The 20,358-nt window shown below is 34.4% G+C and overlaps 1 protein-coding gene across 1 annotated transcript in view; it reads right to left on the reverse strand.

Annotated features, from left to right (window-relative positions):
- Window positions 1–20,358, reverse strand: part of UBR3 (ubiquitin protein ligase E3 component n-recognin 3) — a 227,307-nt gene that overhangs the window by 97,102 nt on the left and 109,847 nt on the right. The window contains exons 21-24 of the mRNA XM_073807594.1: window positions 17,306–17,410; window positions 16,057–16,230; window positions 13,763–14,223; window positions 9,592–9,680 (exon numbers count right to left, since the gene is read on the reverse strand). Coding sequence (XP_073663695.1) covers window positions 9,592–9,680; window positions 13,763–14,223; window positions 16,057–16,230; window positions 17,306–17,410 — 829 coding nt within the window. The remainder of the gene's footprint in view (window positions 1–9,591; window positions 9,681–13,762; window positions 14,224–16,056; window positions 16,231–17,305; window positions 17,411–20,358) is intronic.

Consider the following 20,358-nt stretch of genomic DNA (forward strand, 5'->3'; position numbering starts at 1 on the left):
CGCACTGGGCAGGCCAAAAGGAAAAAAAAAAAAAAAAAAGGGAAGCAAACTGTACAGTATTATATACAGTAAAATTTTATTTCAGGAAAAACAAATAGAAACAAAATGTATTCATGTGAAACAAGAAAGCCTGTTTATAATGGTTTATCCTGGAGGGGTGAGATTTAAACGGGAAGGTAGGAAGAGATGATAAGCTTTGCTTTCATACAGTTTTGTATGATATGTTAAGCATATTTTTTTTAATGTCTTGGATTGGTATCAGTGGGTCTTATTTATGGAACAAATAACCAAAACATAACATACATTTATGGGCTGTATTCTTTTTTTGAAATATACCACATCACAGATGACTGACTTGAATGACAGATGCAGCACCATCCCTCAAAAATGAACAAATTTACAATCAGAGCAACCAACATAAAAAGTATTCTATCCATGAGATCTGCTTTCTAATTTAAGTGAAAAGAAATTCAATTAGTTTCTATTTAGTTGAGAGAATAAGAATTTCACAAGTTAACACAGCAAAATTTACATAATTTATAAAATAATAACAGATGCAACAGCCATAAATACATAGGACTAATGCACTATATGCATTCCAATGTCACAAGTAGATAGGTCCTACCTAAAACAGAGCAAGTCTACAGCTGTGCCTGATTCCAAGCAAATGTAAGAATGTAAAAGAGGCTAATTTATGATAGAATCAAACCCTAAAGCAGCAAAAAGATGTGTCAGGGAATAAGAAGCAGTTAAAGATATAAACAGCATCCTTTTCCATAATAAGAGAAATGCTCACTAAAATTAGACCAGATACCACTTCTTTTCACCTACCAGATTAGCAAAAATACAAAAGTTTGACAACATATTCTAATGACAAATACATAGGGAAATTGATACTATGACACATTGTTGATGGGAATGCAAAATGGTACAACCCCGTAAGGGTAATTTGGCAATATCTAGCAAAATTACACGTGTTTACCCTTTGACCCAGCAATCCCACATCTAGAAATCTATCTTACAGATACATTATCAAAATACAAAAAGATACATGCACAAAGATATTCATTGCAATACAACTTGTATAACAAAAGACTGGAAATTACCCAAATGTCCAATAATAGAAGACCATTTGAATAAACTATGGGGGGGTGGTATTGTGGGGAATCTACTATACAGGTAGAAAAAAAGAATAAAGAACATCTCTATACACTGCATGATGGGTTCTCCAGGATATAATGTTAAGTGAAAAAAGCAAGGTAGAAGAATTATACATAGTATGTTATCATTTACCTAAGAAGGGGACACTGGGATGTAACTATTTTTATGTCTCTCTCTCTCTCTCTATATATATATATCCCCAACCCCCTTTCTTATGTAAATTATTAAAAAAATAAAAGGATAAACCTCAAATTATACTATACTATTAAATAGCAAAATAAACAGCTCCCTCCACAACTAACAACAATTAAGAGGTCAACCAAATCCTGATCTATGCCAGCTCCTGCTTGGACTACCCCACTTTCCAAATGAAATCTTAAAGGATGGGTACTGTGGACAGCTACTATTTCTATCTACCTAGTATCTACTGTCCCATCTGCTAACAGCAGGACTCAATTTTTGCTTAGAGAATCATACCATCACCCCCACTTTTGATTCATATGACTGGAGCGGGGCTGACCTTATAACTAGGCTAGACTAATAGAGACACACCAAGGATTTTTGTTTCAGCTACTGGAAAAGAAGTATTCTTTTCATTCTGGTTTAAAAATAAATAAATAAAACTTTCCAAACACATTGAATATCCCTTCTATCTTGTACCTTGTACCTCAATCAATCAATCATCAGTCTATTAATTCTTATTTTGCAACTATCCTCATAACTGTCCCTTTCTATCTCCAGGCTACCAACTTGGGGGAGTAGGGGAGGGGAGGGACTTAACTCTGCTCAATTTGCTTCAAATATGAAGAAATAGTAAAGAGCTTGTTGATTAACAGCCCATACTCCACCATTTACTACTGTATAATCTCAGACAAATTTCTTAACCTAAATTTAGGCATCTTTATCTGGAATACTACCATCTATCTCATGGGTCTATCAGGACAAATAAGTCAATATACAGAATGTGTTTAGCATAGTTTTGGTTACACAGTTAACATACAAAAATATATATCATCATCATCCCCCAAAATTCATACTTTTAGACCCAGACCCAAAATACAGACAAGGTTTTGTATATACAATGTTCATAATAATTTAAAAAACTGTAAAACTAAAGTCCAATTATGATGGGATGATTAAGTAAATTATAGAATAAAAGTAATAATAGTAATAGCCAATGCTTATAAACACTTATTATGTGCCAAGCACTCTGTTTTAAGTGTTTTAAATGTACTAATACATTCAATCTTCACAACAACCCTATGAGGTAGGCAGTATAATAATCCCTTTTTAACTATGTGGAAACCAATGTAGAGAGAAGTTCAGTAAACTACTCCAGGCAATGGAGTGGCTGCAATATGAACTTGGCAGTAAGGCTCCAGAGTCCATGATGATAACCACTACCTGCTACCTCTCCAACGAAGTAAAGCCTTTAAAAATCATAGTTACCAGGAGTTTTAATAATAATATAGGGATATGTTTATGCTAAAATGTTGAGCAAGAAGACATGAAACCAAATTGTACTACGCAGTATCATCTGTAATGTATGTGTCTTTTGGATGGTGGGATTAGGGATAAAATTCATCCTTCTTTACGTTTTTCTGTACCATATAACTTCTACGATTAAATGTAGTATATTTAAGATAAGAAAATAATTTCCAAAATAAATTTGCTCTATATTAAGCATCTAAACTCTCACTTGAAACAATTATGCTGGATTTCAGTCATATCTATCTGATAAGCCTTAATGAATCAAGGTCTAACATCCTGACTTCTATACCTAGATGGCTAGTAAAAACAAATAATGGGGTATAGTAATCAGGAGACAAAGACAGAAGGAATTGCAGAGGGAGTCTTTTCATATAGAAAATTTGATAACTACAAAAAGGCATTATCAACATATAAGTAAGAGTACTAATCACAGAGTAGAAATCTCTTGCATTCAGAGAGAAAAGCGTTTGTCCTTAAATTTTTACCTAATGATGTAAAATATTTGATTAGAGGACTTGTAAAGTACTGTATGTTATAAATTCAAAATACTCTACATGTTATGTTACTAGACTAGAAATCTTGGGAGAACATTCCTCAAACACAAAGATAAAGGCAAAATAAGAAAGAAGCAACTACAGAATGCTTACATTTACAACACAGATGGGAAATAATGCAGAAGACAAAAGGTATCTGACAAATAAAGCAGAGGACTGGACTGAGATTAAATTGTGTCTGTATTATTGCTAAATAGTACCTCAGGTGTGGGCCCTGCTTTATGTGTTAATAATATTATAATACATAATATCAGATGTAAATGAGCAGAGTAATCAGAGGCAGTGAGACATATGACTGTAATTTTTATCTTGAGCGATGTATGAAAATGGGATCTCAAACAGGTTCTAGGGGTCAAACAGATCTCTTTGGGAAGGGAGTGAGTTATAAATAAAAGGAATATGCAAATCTGAATGGTCCAGAATCCCACTGGCATGGCCATAACCAACATAAATAAACCAAACGCTCATGAATCTATTATTACCTCACCTGTCACCACTGCAGCATGCAAGAACCGGGACTAGGAGAGAGTGGAGCCCATTATCCTGATGGCTTCTGGGAACTGCCTCTGTTTGCTAGCAACCATGTCTGCCTGATCCCTCAATTGTTGTTCCTGCGCCCTGGCTACTACCAAAAAAGATCAAACCTTCCAAAAAGTAGTAAGATTTAGGACAGTGAGTCAATAACTTTGCACACTACTGACATTCAAATATATGATTGTGAACCAAACTGGTTCCTAAGCATTGCTTATCAAATTTTATACTTAGCCTGGGTGAGCAACATCTCCCACTCTCATTAGCAACTATTCCAAACCTCAAGTGGCATTCTTTTCACTCAGCAGAACTCACGTTTTACTTAGCCCTGAAAACTGAAGCAACTGAGTGATCACCTGAACTTCCCACTTCCCCTGCCCCTAATGGAACTCACCTCTATCTCCATCCACTCTTTCCCTCTTCCCTCCAGTCTCCTCAGGGAATGCGGTGGCCATTCTCCTATTCAAGACAATACTACCTAACCTCCTCTGGATACTTTGCTTAATCAATTCCTTAGAAAACTGTTTTTGTTCTATCTCACTTGGGAGTGGGAGGCAACAGATAAAAACGATTTCTAAAAGCAGTATTAACTAAGCTTTTTTTCTTAGTTCCTAAGGTTGCCAACAAACAAACAAACCGAACTGTACATCAAACTGGTTACACTACCTCCCCCAAAAAGACTGCTCTCAAGTGACCTCAGAACACAGAGCTTTTGACTATATACCCTTAGTAGAATTACCGAAGGACAAAATGATCTGTAAACAATTTTAAATTTTTTAAACTTAATTCAATGATTTCATTGTTTAACATAATATCCAGGTTGGTATTTGAAGCTATTTACTTTGAAAGAAAAAGTAATTTTCTTACATATGATGTATTGTGCTTGAGTAGGAGAGTATTCTCAATCCTAGGACACGTATGTTGAAGTATTTAGGAGTAAAGTGTCATGATGTCTATAACTTACTTCATTTAGTAGAGACAGACAGAAAGAGAGGGAAAGAACAAATAAAGAAAAATGTTAACTAGGGGAGGATTATAGTGGTACATGGGAATTTATAATACTATTCCTTTAACTTTTCTGTATGTTTGAAATTTTTCATAAGAATAAACAGCATGTGTGAAATTAACTCATTTTGGTTAAAAAAAAAAGCATTTATATACATATATAATCAGAAAAAGATTTGTAAGGATACAGCCTAGGTTAGGAAATCTGATAGTAAAAATATAATATTATTTTCTTATTTTTGATTATATGTGTTTTCTAAGTTTCTGTAATAAAAATTTAATGTTTTTGTAATAACAGAAATTTTAACTTTATATATTATAATAACAAATATAAGTAAGTATCTAATCAAGATTGCAGACTGAGCACAGGTTTTTGTCTCCATTCCTTCTAAAAAACCACTGAAATAAAAGTAGAGAAATACATAAAGAAATATTTCCCCAAGAATATAGAAAAAGGATGGAGTTGTGGAAGAGAGTTTTACCAACCAACAAATAAGAAATGTCAATAAAATTTCCAAAAAATTGGAGGAGATGGAGACATGCTGACAATGAAAGAAATTCATAAAAGCTGCAACCACTTATGTATTACGAGAAAGTTACAGAAAGGAAGAATTGATCTCTCCGTTAGAAGAATGTCAACTCTGGGCTCAGAATCAGTCAGTGAGGCAGAGGATAGGAGTCATAAGTATTAAGTGACTCTGAAAACAGAGGAATTAATCAAAAGTCTATACACAGAACTTCACTACTCAGCACCCCAATTCCCTCCCCAACTCTCACTGACAGAGCACTCAGATAATTTGACATTTACCTCACAGAGGAAAAAAGACTATCTTTCTCCAGAGGAACTGAACAAGTCACTTGGAGAGCACTGGGGTTTCTAACTGAGTGTTAACATCTGGGGGCCCAAACAGAGTAGTCTGCAGTCCTCCCACCAAAATCTAAGTCTGACAGTCGACACGCCTCATCCATACTCATGCTAAAGAGAATTACTAGAATCAAACCTACTTAGACCTCAGCAGGGTAAACCCAAATTAACTACCCAGACCACCTTTCCAGGAGAGTCAAGGATTATCAGGCAAATGAGGAAAACTAACAACATGAAAGACTAACTTAAATTTCTAAGTAATTCAGAAGGATAAAGGATAATTGAGAAAGAGAGATATTCAGAAAGATTTGAGAAAAAATTCTACGGACAAAGTAAGACCAAGATATTGAAGAGAAGAAACCTCTAAGCATGTAAAGCAAAAAGAATACATGATATAAAAAGACATAACTGATGAACCTAGTGGCAGGGCAGGAATAAAGATGCAGACGTTGAGAATGGACTTGAGAACACGGTGGGGAAGGGGAGGTTGGGACGTAGTGAGAAAGTAGCATTGACATATATATACTACCAAATGTAAAATAGATAGCTAGTGGCAGCCACATAGCACAGGGAGATCAGCTCAGGGCTTTGTGTCGACTTAGAGGGGTGGGATAGGGAGGGTGGGAGGGAGACGCAAGAGGGAGGGGATATGGGGATATATGTATGCATATAGCTGATTCACTTTGCTGTACAGCAGAAACTAACACAACACTGCAAAGCAATTATACTCCAATAAAGATGTATAAAAAAAGACATAAAAGATTAAAAGATCAATCCAAGAGATCCAATATCCAAGTAGTGAGAGTCCCACCAAAAGAGAATAAAGAAAATGTAAGGAGAAAAGTATTATAATAGTTTTCTATTGCTGTTTCACAAATTACCACAAAATTCAGTGGCTTATAACAACATTTATTATCTCACACAGTTTCTGAGGGTCAGGAACCTGGGAGCAGCTTAGCTGATGGTTCTGGCTCAGCATCTCTCATGAGATCGCTATCAAACTAACAGCTGGGCAGTATTCATCTGAAAACTTGAATGGGGCTGGCAGTTTCACATCCAAGTTCACTCACATGACTGGTGGCCAGAGGCCTCAGTCCCTAACCACACAGGCCTTTCCATAGGGTTGCCCACCACATGGCAGTTGGCTTTCCCCAGAATGAGCAATCCAAGAGAAAGAACAGCCGTCAAGAGAGAAGCCATAGTATCTTTCATAACCTAATCTCAGAAATGACATACCATCACTTCTGCCATATCCCAGTGATCATGTCTACCAATTCTGGCACAATGTCAGAGAAGACTACACAGGGCATAAATACTAAGAGGTATGGATCATTGAGGGTCATCTTGGAAGATGGCTATACCAGTTATCAAGAAAATCATAGGAAAAATTTTTCTCAGAGCTTCTGATACATGAATCTTCAGACCGAAAAGGTCCATTAAGTACTAAGGAGAATGAAAAAAGATCCACCTAGACACATATCATAAAACTTCAGATCTCTAAAGATCAAACAATTATAAAAGTGTCACAGGAAAGGGAAAAAAATGCTCACCCACAAATGAATAAGAATCAAACTACCACCATACTTCTTATCAAATTAATGGCAAGGGCTTCCCTGGTGGCGCAGTGGTTGAGAGTCCGCCTGCCGATGCAGGGGACATGGGTTCGTGCCCCAGTCTGGGAAGATCCCACATGCCGCGGAGCGGCTGGGCCCGTGAGCCATGGCCGCTGAGCCTGCGCGTCCGGAGCCCGTGCTCCGCAATGGGAGAGGCCACGACAGTGAGAGGCCCGCGAACCGCAAAAAAAAAAAAAAAAAAAAAAAAATTAATGGCAAAAGACAAGGGAGTATTGCTTTAACAGTTGTAACAGAAATGTGTATCAACGGGGAATTTTATGTTCATCCAAATTAACAATCAATCATGACAGCAAACCAGAGTTCCATCTGGAAATATAAAGAATCAGAAAGTTTAGCTTCCAGCACAAACATTATTGGGAATACAATTGAGGCTGCACTCCAATAAACAAGACTCCCAGAAAGACATAAGATGCAGGAAACCCCAGATCAACATGATAAGAGGAAAATCCTAAGGTAATGGCTGCAGAGCATGCCTACAGAGAAAATGGACCAGACTGGAATAGAATTCCATGCAAAGGACAGTATGATTGAGTGGGCAGAATAATAGGGATATCATAAAGGCATATTAGTTCGAAAAAAAGGCAGTTGGAAACCTCAGGAGAAACAAAAAACAATATAACAAAGTAATGGCCCAAACAGAAATGAATAAAGGATGGTATGGTTTTAGCAATTGCAAGACTGTGAGAAAAGAGGCTATATACTAAATACAATCTCCTTAAAGTGCACTAGGAGTCAGGCCAGTGGACTCAAAAAAAAAAAAGTAAATGAATACTAGGTTATTTTTTAGCCCTGTATTCAACAACATTCAAACAGTTATCTTAACTGTTTTTCAACGTATAGAATAAACCTTTGGATGGAAGACTTGACTGCAACTGCAAAACAAAATGTTGGCAACCTTAATTTAAAAGAAAAGAAGTAACTAATAAAATGCAGAAGGTAGAGATAAGAAAAATGAAAACTAAGGGTAGTTATTAGTTCATTTTATATGAAGAGATATGAAAAAACTGGCTATAGATAGAACACTTAATAGAACACTTAATTGTAACACTTATTACAATTATCTTTAATCTGTAAAACCCAAAAAATATATATAATTATTAATTTTTGGAAAGAAGGAAAAGAAAACACAATGGAAAAAGTGAAAGCAGTGTCAATGAACTAAATCCTCATATTTCTTATCAGAAAGTCAACTGAACCAAACGTAAAATAGATAGCTAGTGGGAAGCAGCCACATAACACAGGGAGATCAGCTCGGTGCTTTTGACCACCTAGAGGGGTGGGATAGGGAGGGTGGGAGGGAGGGAGATGCAAGAGGGAAGAGATATGGGAACATATGTATATGTATAACTGATTCACTTTGTTATAAAGCAGAAACCAACACACCATTGTAAAGCAATTATACTCCAATAAAGATGTTAAAAAAAAAAAGTCAACTGATAGCAAGTTAATCCAATAAGCAGAATTTAGTATACTTTACATCAAAGTTATGTCCTGAACATAAACTCTACTGTTGATGGTTTAGAACACATTATGCTAAATCTGAACTGACCCTCCTCTTCACACCTCTTGTGAACATTAGTTATATACTGAACATTAGTTAATATATAAATATAACTCTAGTTACATGTGCTTATGTGCATGAGACTGTATTTGCATGTCTGAATGCACATATGTATATATATTTTAACTAAAGGCACAACTTCAGTGTATTTTCTTTCAGCATTTTTGTCTAAAAGTTAAAAGAGAGAGAGAGAGAAATCAATGAAATGCAAGTAATAGTCAGGGAAGGGAGTATCCTGGTTAACTGAAGCCTGAGATTAATTGAGATTTAATCTATTTCTCCTACGTTTGTAAAAGATTACTCATAGCAATCTACCATCACACAGGAAAATGGCATCCTCTCTCATTGTACAAATGCTAATGCTAATCCTAATGGAAGTGAGAAGTGCATCTGATTTTAAGAAATAGTGAAGGGGTGGGCAGCAGGAAGAGACACTGAAAGTATCTGAAAACTATTTTAAGGATCTTAGAATAATTTCACAGGAAAAAATCAGAATAAGTAAATTCACATTGATGAACCTCACAAATCTAAAGGACAGTTTAACAGAAGAAAGCAGCAGGAGAATACTGTATTACTACCATCAGGAAGAACTTTCTAACAACTGTAGCTACTCAACAACAGAATGGACTGTCTATAATAAAGGTCTGATCTTCCATCACTCTATTGTTTAAATAAAGACCAGAAATTATGTCTGTAATGTTAAAAACTGGTGGGTGATTGGACTAGATAATCCCTAAGGTAATTGTAACTGTAAGTATGAGAGTTCTAAACTAATAAATTTTGACTTACCAACATCCATTGCAGTTTCCATGAAGCTTTTCTGTCGTGAAGCAAATTCTGCAAGCAATTTCTGCTGCCTCTCTCTGGCCTTTTGTCGTCTAGATTAAACAGAAATAAAGTGATAAGTACCAGACGTGCTTAAGACATACCTACTATCTTTCAGGAGTATATAATGTACGAAAGGCCCCCCGCACACAGTTAAGAACAACCAATTTTCTGTACTATGTATTAAATTTCAGGTAAAATTTTATTGTCCTTAAAAGGATTCTGCTGCTTTAAAATAGTTTGAAAATCACTGGGCTTAAATAGGTAAAAATAAAAGCCACGATTTACTTTAAAATGTGAAATAATAATTAAAGTAGATAGAAAATTTGGATGTCCAACAACACAATTTCCTAAATATATGTCAGTTCATAGCAAGAGCAAGAAGAGTTTTAGCTAGGAATCCACAATTTAACCCCAGGTACAAATAACAGCAAGCTCATTGCTAGAAGAAACTATTATGTTAAGCTATGAACAGAATCTAAAAGATAAGAATAGTCAGGTTTAGGGGACTTCCCTGGTGGTCCAGTGGTTAAGAATCCGCCTTCCAGTGCAGGCGACGCAAGTTCGATCCCTGGTTGGGGAACTAAGATCCCACATGCTGTGGGGCAACTGAGCCCACGCATTCTGGAACCCACACGCCACAACTAGAGAGAAGCCCGCACACCGCAACAAAAGATCCCATGTGCTGAAACTAAGACCCGATGCAGCAAAAATTAATTTATTAATTAATTATTTTTAAAAAGAATAGTCAGATTTACTGTTACCTTAAGAACAGGTCTCTTCCTAAAAGAGAAATAGCAAAAAGCCAGGAAGTTTTCCAGTTTCTACCAGGAAATATTCCAAGTTTGGTTTATTTTGTTTGAAGTAAAAGAATATGAAAGAGTCTCAAATACAAGACAAAGATAAAACTATATTCCAAATCTAAGCATAAATATTCCTTTGGATTAGTTCACTTTATTCTATTTATTAATTATGCCTTATCTACTTCCAAAGAGCATTTTAATTTGAGGCTAGTTGAAAAAGAAAAAAAATGACTATAACGTAAGTATAAGAAAATAAAAGTAAACTAATAAAGACAGGAGATAGGCTTTCCTACATTTAAAGATGCTAGAAATACTAATAAGCATAAAATTCTACCCCCAGCAAGGTAAGGTTCATATAGTAATTCAAAACAAGAGAGGAGGGAGAGGAAGAAGAAAAAGGTTAAAAGGTAAGTTATACATTAACTCATTGGGAGAGACAAACTTTTTACTTGAACTAAATTCAAAAAGGGATTTATCATAGCCCATGATACAAAGGACATTAAAAACATAATGGATGGAAAAAAAAAACATAACATAATGGATGGAGTATACTATAGCAGTTTCTTTTAGTGACCATTTATTATATCTATATACTACAAAAGAATTTTATTAAACTGAGACTCTATGTAGTAATTTCTATGGGAAACATAAAAGAATTCTGCTATTAATCTGAAATGATTAAAGGATATAGAATATAGAATTTAGAAGAATGGAATGCTGATGGTAATTTTTAGATTATTCACACATCCACTCCAACCCATTTAGTGGAGATAATCACAAACATCTATAAAATCAAGTACTGTGGTCCAGCTTACCATGAAAAGTTACATATTTTTGCCAATAAAGTTCAAGAGATTTTTAACACTCCTTTTCTAACATTTACTTTAAATGTAATTTAGGGCCCACTTAAGAAAACTCACTGTATTACCTATTTTATAAATATAACTCTTATTTTTTATATTATACTTTATATTTTAAGCCAATATATTATTATCCAGGTTGATCACTCACCTTACTCATCAAAGTGGACTCCCAATGACATTAGCCATTTCAAAAAATTAAAAACCACTCCTGGGCTTCCCTGGTGGTGCAGTGGTTGAGAGTCCGCCTGCCGATGCAGGGGATGCGGGTTCCTGACCCGGTCCGGGAAGATCCCACATGCTGCGAAGCAGCTGGGCCCGTGAGCCGTGGCCGCTGGGCCTGCGCGTCCAGAGCCTGTGCTCCGTAACGGGAGAGGCCACAACAGTGAGAGGCCCGCGTACAGCAAAAAAAAAAAAAAAAAAACCACTCCTGCACTCTCTTTCCTTCCTGAACGTGGAAGGTGGCACAGTGGCCTAGGACAGGGTGTCAAGACCCAACGGCCCGGCACAGGAAGGCATTCGTGTGGGGGAAAGTTACAAGAAATTGGTTACATACAAGGGAATTAATCAAAAATTAATACATATTAAGGATTATAGGGGCCAGGTTTCTCACTATGGGAGGAGAGAGTTACAATTATGAAAAGAAGGAAAAGAAGAATAAATCCTATGGTGTTGGATTAGAATTGGGATTATCAGGTTGAACTCACAGTCATAGTTTTTAATAACTCTCTCTCCCCTCCCTTTATCCGCCCCCCATACACACACATTTTTGCCCACTAAGAGGGTCTGTGAATGAGCTCATTAGAATGAGCACATGGACTGTAGTTTCTAAATAAGATTCTTTACTAAAAGGAACCAGGACTCTTTGGAGAAATGGCTAATACCAAACACAAGATGAACCTGGGCTATCTTCTTGGCCCAGAAAATAATTGAAAATGCTCAAAGAATGGTGGGGAGAAATCCAAAGAACACAGAAACCAGCTTGAAGGGACTCCCACTGGTCAAATCTAGAACAATTTGAGCATCAAAATGATTAATGAGCATGAAATTATAACCCATAAAATAAAATAGGAATCCATAACTCCAAACTGATATAAGTAAATAAATGAATAAACTGAAAGTTGATGGAGAACAGGATATTGCAGCATCTCAAAGTATCTCCCCACAAATTACATATTAATTACAAAGGGGGGAAAAAAGAGAGGAAAGTTACTAAGGGTAACTTGACAGTGAAGAAGTCTAACAGACACCCTCATAATCAAGTGATCAAAGTTAATCACCAGTAATGAAACAAATTAAAATCATGTGACACCTGATGGGATGCAGTCAAAAGAAAACAGCAACACTTCCTTTTTTTTTTTTTTTTGGCCAGGCCACCGCAACTTGCAGGATCTTAGTTCCCCAACCAGGGATTGAACCCGGGCCATGGCAGTGAAAGCCCGGAATACTAATCACTAAGCCACCAGGCAACTCCCCAGCAACACTTCCTTGATATTCCTCTCAAAGGTGCATCATCGGAATCCAAACGTAATAGGAAAGGAGACAAGCCCAAATTGAGGGACATTCTACAGTGTCTATTGCTCTATAATCTTCAAAAGTGCCAAGGTCAAGAAAATAAAGGAAAAACTGAGGAAACTATTCCATGCTGAAGGAGACCAAAGAGACATGACAACAAAATGCAATGAGTGATTCTGGACTGGATCTTTTTGCTCTGAGACACGTTACTGGGACAACTGTCAAAACTTGGGATCTAAGGATTTTATCGTACTAAATAAAATGTTGATTCCCTTATTTTGAAAGGTGTATTCTGATTAGGTAAGAAAACGACCTTATTCCTAAAAAACACACACTAAAGTATTCCAGGGTAAAGCAACTTACTCTGAAATGATCCAGGAAGTTCTTTGTATTATCCTTGAAACATTTCTGTAAGTTTGAGATTTCTTCAAAATAAAAAGGTTTTAAAAATTAAACCCACCCTCAAAGGACAAAAATTTGTCATCAAGGAAGAAATGGAAACAAACAAAAATGTGCCGTAGATGCTCAAAGACGTATGAGACCTCCAAAAATGTTTAAATAATAATAGCACTGATAGAATATGTGTTTGGTCTCCTATACTACTCCTTTGTAAACTTATAATAAACTTATAAGCTTCAGTATGTTTCTTTAATTAAAACAATGAGCTACGCACTCTACAGCTCACCTTTAAATACATACGTGTACATTTACATTTAGAATACATATGGCTGTCACCATATGTATTCTAAATGTAAATGATAACTAACTCGAGAATGCTAAATGCACAAGCACTGACTATCTTTGATTCCATTTACCTTACAAACTAATCAGCTATGATTACAGCTGATAAACATCCAGGTGATTAGCCTCAGATGGCCAAAGTGGGGATGGGGGGTGGTAATATAAAATCTTCAACTGTACCATACATTAGTTTAAAGCATTAAAAATAAAAATTACCTTTCTTCTTTGTCCAGTGTCTTCTTCTCTGCAGCAGTGATCTTTTTGGGTGGTACAGGAGGGGTCACTTTTCTACATATCTCTTCAATGATGCGTTTGTTCATTCTGCTTTGCAATGCAGCTTTTAGTAAAATTCTTTCTACTGCAGTTATACCATCTCCATGACTATATTTAGGTATATCTGGTTGGATTAAAATTTCTATGTCATCAAGCCAGGGAGGATAGTAGGAGTTTTGTTTTCCCGAGAGTTTGTGGTGAAGTTTAATTAACAAAGACAATATGCTTTCTTTAATTTCCAAAATGGCTGTAGTTAACTGTGGAGCTGAACCAGGTGCAGACCATTTATTTGAAGTTTTAGGACGAACCACCTGATTTGCTTCACTGCTATTGCGATTGATGATCTCCTGAAACTTCTTTCTACGCTCTGCTACTAAGCTGAAAACTTGAGCTGTACCAGAATTCTACCATTCAGAAGAGAAAGAAAAAGAAAAATCAAGAGAAGTTATTCAAGTGTCAAGTTTAAAACCATATTAGTACTACATTTTCAAAAGGGAATGTTCAAAGTTTCATCCAAAGATTTATTTATTTAATAGATTTGCTCTTTAAGTAAATCTGTCTCTTCACTTCTCTCAAATATACTTAGTCCCCCTCAACCTGGAAACGATCGAGGAGAAAGGCGATTAGCCACAGTAACACCTGTTTTACAACCTCCTGGGCCTACCTACCAGGGAAAATAGACAAAGCTTGAGTAGTTTCTACAGCCATATTAAAGAGGAATCATAAACAAAGTCCTTCATCAGATTAAAGGAATAAAAGCTATTCTATCCAACATTCATCAAGAATACTATACTCTTTACCAACTTCTAGAAGACCATGATATCTTCCACTTAAGAAAATTATAAATTAATTTTTACCAAATTAATGAATCTGAACTGCTAATTAATTTCATTTTTAAGGAACTTCAAAAGTTTGAAAATTAATTCTAACACAAATGCTTTAAGTTACTAAAGTGAAATATAAAGATGAAAAATCAAACTAATCTCTTTCATATTTAAATATCACTATAATTTGTTATTTGAACAGATTTTTAAAAACCATTTCTCTCAATAATTTATCTTCAAACTAGCCTTTTCTGCTAAAGCAGTCAAACTGCATTAGGGCTCTTAGAAATCATCTTTTAATTAAGATACAAGCTAGTTTAATGGATTTCATTAATTTTTTTTAAGCAAGCATAGAAAGGATACTTCAATTAGTTGAGCTTTTTATGAGCTAAATTATAACATACATTATTTTTTTTTTAACATCCAAGCTGTTTTTCAACGTACTCTGTATCAGCATTAGAGGCAAAGGCTGCCGCTTATAGATTCCAATATTTTAATCAAAATTCTTTATGGTGTTCACAGCAAAAACATATTGTCAAAGACAAAGAAAGTTCCTACAAATGGACTCTTCAACAAGAAATGTCTGATTCAATGTTCTTTACTTGCAAAAATCTATATTGTAGAAATTAGAGGTATTTAAATTTAGTTACTTGCCCTGTCATATCAAGATTTTTCATTTCTGCTTTCTATAATTAAGCTACATGCAATGAGAGAGCTGATTTTCAAAATGCGTCCAAATACACAATATATGGAGTTTAAGATTTTTGTGGGCTTATTTTATCAAAGTTAATTAACTGCCATAGGAGAAAAAAAAAAAAGTTGTGAATGGGCATGCCACCAGCAACTAAAGATTAAATTTATTTTGATTTAGGGAACATTCATTTTTAAGATGTTAGTAACAATGCTAAATGTAAACAGACTGAAATGTGCCGCTTATAATTGGCCCAAAATACTAACACTACTAAGAAAAACCCACCATTAAATACGCAGTATTATTTTTAAGTTCAATAATATGAATTTTCTTTAAAATTAAGCCGAAATTACTGCATTTAAAAAACACACACACACATTAAACATTTTTTAATCTAACTATATTAATTAAACACACACATATACACACAAATACTTCAGCATCTGTCCCCATTTCCAGTTAAAGCCATATTGCTAGTTAATGCAAATATTATATACTTCTACCTCTCTTTGAAGAACTTTAGGCCGACGTGAACTCTGGCAGATTAAAGGAAAAAGATGGGTGAGGCAAAAGTTGCTTAGATATATCAGAGGAAATAAAAGACAATTTAAAATTATCTACAACCACATTTATTTTTCTTTTGGATATGATAGGATGATCTAAATGACACAACCCAACATAACAAAGTCTTTCCTTTTTTTTGTTCTCTCTTTTACACTTACTTGTAAAGAACCCAAGCTATCAGAGCTGGTACTTGCAGGTGAGTCTCTCTTCACTTCTGGAGCAGTCTCTGGAACTCTCACTCTAACATAATTTATAAAGTGTCGCATGTTTGATACTAAGTTACTACCAGGAAACCAACTGTCATGACAACGTTCTGGTCCACCTACTGATGCCTAAAACATAAACATAATGAATATCAAACCTTGCCAATCTGGTCTAAGGTACAATGGAAATGTAACAAGCCCAAATAATAGTCTATTGCCTGTCATATTCCTGAATCCCTTATAGTCTCATTCACAAATCACAAAGTGCTAATAAAACCAAATACAAACACAAAATTTTAGAACAAATTTCTCAGTACTAATATAGGTAAGTCCAATGGAAGTCAGCTAAACTTCTCCAGAAAAAAATACACTTTTCAATTTGGAAATACTTAGTACAGAATATTATTCATCAACCATTAGGAATAACTCATAATACAGTCAAATAATGCTAATTTGGACTAACTGTAGAAGAAAGTCTGAAAAATCAACCAAAAGTCTGACTTAGTCTTAGAGGAATCGTAATGACCTTTTAATATCTATGAAAGAATATATGTTGACTCAACTTAGAATATAAAGTACAGCCTAGTCTTTTTACTTGTCTGGTTTTTTCTTGTTTGTTTTTTTGCTGTTATTATGTTGTGTTGTATTCTGTCTTTTTGGAGGGAGGGGATGAGGAAAATATCAATTAATTATAAAATCAATTTGTAGTGACAATTACTTTTATGGAAGTGATACTTATAAAATCCTGAAACAGATTAATAACTTGTATTCTTAAGTAAACATTCTCCCTTATAACAATACTTACTCCATTAACTTAAAACCTTTACAGAAACAATTTGCTATTCAAAATTAATCCCTAATCAAATTATTAGAATTTCTAGACTGAATTCCTAACATAACAATTATTTACCAGTAATCAACGCTATTAGCATAACACCAAAAGTGCACTAACCATGTTTCTTACATCTACATATTATGAATTACGAATTTCAAATTCAATAATTCTACAAATGGAGTTTAATGTATTAGTGAAACCTCTCAAAGAACATATGTATGTGAAGATTAAAAAGGGCCTTTTCCAATAGTTCTTAGGAAGATTTTCATCTGAGTATGATGAATCCATAAATACCTTTCAAGATGACATACAACCTTTTATTAAGGCATGTCATAACTTTAACATTTAAAAATACAAGAAACTACTTACTTCTTCATCTGATTCCTCTTCAGCTGAATTTTCAAGTCCTAATTCAATCAGATATAAAACCATGCAGAGTACATGTTCTGACAGATTTTGATGATCCATCAAAATCTTTAAAAAGGGAAAAGATGCCCTGTAATTACTTTTTTCCACAAAACATGTTTCACTTAAATATCAAAAAATATTTTAATGCTATAGATGAAAGTAACATAAAATACATATACACATATATATGTGTATGTATGCATATGTACATATATATACATATATATACAAAATTCATAATCAGATACGTAAATAAAGCCATACCTTGGTGAAAACACAAAACTAAAACCAGTAAAACAGGTTCCCTCTCAAGATCACACAGTATTTTAGGCAATATCCAGAGATATTAGTTCACTGATTTCCTAAAGGTTAAGACATTAAATAATCCACTAAAACCATTATTATAAAAATACTAGTATCTAATAAAGTAATTTAACAAGACTATTTTACATTCTAAGTTGCTGACACTCTTCTCCTGATGACAAAGATATCAGATAAATAAGTTTGTTAAATAGGATAATTCATGCAAATGTGTTTGGCATAGCACCTGGCATATAACTGGGAGCAAAATAATTGTTTATGGAACATTAATATTCTTAAAATCTGTCTCTAAAATTAAAGTTCTGAACCTGAGTGTTTTGTGTTGTTGTGTAAATGTGTATGCAATGTGTGGTTTATATGAGTGAGAAAGGAAAAAGAAATGCAAGTGGTTAGGAGAGAGGCTTCTCTGAGGAAATACTGATAAATCTGACCTTATACACGGAATACACAATGCAAGCCTTACACAATTTATGCAGGACTTTGGGGCTAACCTACACCAATCACTCATTCAATATGATGCAACAAACTATTAACCAGAAGACACATAAAATACCATAAGAAAAAAACTGCCTGGCAACTACCATGTTGTCTTCATTATTTAAAAAAAAAAAAGCCATCTGGTCAAACTATGGAAGGGGTAAGAGGAAGAGCTTCTGCGGGGAGAGGCATTGTCAGCTGCAGATGAGACTACAGAGAACAAAAAAAGAGGCCAGTCTAGGCTGAGCCTAACAGAAACTGCCCAAACGGCAGAGGGAGCTTGGAAAGGACTTAGTCACTTAGGAGCTAATCTATTGTGACTAAAAAATAAAGACTTTCAGTTCACTGACTTTCTAATGCTTATTCTGACTACTGAGAAGGCTTTTCCATTCATTTTGTGTGGCACAGTGGCGAGGAGAATAGACTTTCAAAACCTTTTAAAAACCTGTTTTTTTATACAAATTCTGTATATACTTAGCTATTTGACCTTGAGCAACATCTGGCCTTAAGTTTTCTCATTTAAAACTGGAATAGTAGTCCAGAATTATTGCAAGGATTACATGATCACTATCTGTAACTTGCTTCATACAGTATCTAGCAATTGGTGTTCAATAAATAGTAGATAGGTGGTATGGACAGTGGGAGGAGCAAGAACAGTAAGAGGGGACTGAAGGCTGGGAGGCAACAAAGGTCATGTTTTCTAATCCAGTACTTTACAGGGAGGAAACCAAGGCTCAGCCACACACTCCGCTAGCACAAGCAATACTAGAACAGTTTCAAACTCCCAAGGATTGCCTATCATTACTACTCTGCCTCCTCTTAATAAATAGAGCATTACTAGCTAAAATCAAATAAATTTTGGCTTGAAACCCTATGGCATTACATCTTACAGCTTCAAATGAGTAACTTAAGGGCTAAGAAAAGAAAAAACTTTATTAGGTACTACCAAAAAAAAAAAATCGTTTCTGGGGATTTTTATCAACATGTTCTATATTAAAGTTTTTCAATATTAAACACAGCAGGAGATGAAATGGTTTACTGACATTGATTTTTAGAAAGTTGACCTGCCAATGCAATGTCAATTAAAGGTTCTTCTATTATCATAAAAGTCATGAAAACTATTACAAAGTTGAGATTTTAAAAAATTTGTTCACAATAATCTTATAACAATATTGCCTTTCTATTTTTGATGAAATATTATTTTTACAGTAAGCAAATAAAAAGGTTGAAAAAATTTAACTTGAAAGGACACAAATCATTTGCAGTAGGCTTGTTTAATTTTTAAATCAAGAATTACTGACATTTATTATCTGTAAGATGTTACGGAAAAACCCAAAGAAACTTTTTGCCCAACCCAATATATGTACTTAGCTTCACTATCTGAACTAGTTATTTAATCTCTAAAACTTAAAAATCATATCTGAAAAATGAGAATAACAACAGAACTTTCACTCATAAGGAAGTTTCCTAGAATTAAACAAAGTAATGTATATAAGTGTATATAAAGTATTTGAAACAAAATCTGGCACTAAGTAGACATTCAAAAAAAATCCATTTGTAAAAAATCAAAACCACAAATATCTTTTTAGTAAGAAAAAATATTCTTTTTTTAATGAAAAAAGAACATTTTAAATCATTTTACTGAATAATTCTCTTACAAATTAATGAAAATAAACCATTCAAGATGTTTTTTTGAGGCACATGTCTAAAATTTTAACAGGAGTAATTTTTACAAGTAAAACAAAAAACTGGTCATGGGGTAGAGTTAAAAAGAATAGGGGGTACAGAAATCTAAAAGTTATATTTGTTTACACAGCAAACAAGAAAAAAACTAAAGTGTCTACTTAACTAAATTTAATTTAAGTAATTTAAATAATGCATATGTAGTAATTGTAAATTTGCCTAACAAATAGGCTTACTTTTTTAATTTAATTTTTAATTTTTCAAATTCTAATTAGAAAGAAGAAACAATAGTTTTTTTTGTATCTAACTGTATAATGTTTATCGTGTCTAGTTACTTTATAAATGTCTATAGTTATTTTACCTATATAACATGAGTATAGTTTGTCTTTCATTTCTTATCCAGGTTAGAACATAAATATGCCTGTTATATATATATATACATACTCCATGGTACTATGTATACAATTTTTGAGTACACAACTAATGTTAGCCAAATAAGTAAGTCCGTTCTGTGTGAGAAGACCCAAGGATAA

This window comes from Tursiops truncatus, chromosome 7, assembly GCF_011762595.2.
Source record: "Tursiops truncatus isolate mTurTru1 chromosome 7, mTurTru1.mat.Y, whole genome shotgun sequence".
In the NCBI taxonomy this organism is placed as follows: Eukaryota; Metazoa; Chordata; class Mammalia; order Artiodactyla; family Delphinidae; genus Tursiops; species Tursiops truncatus.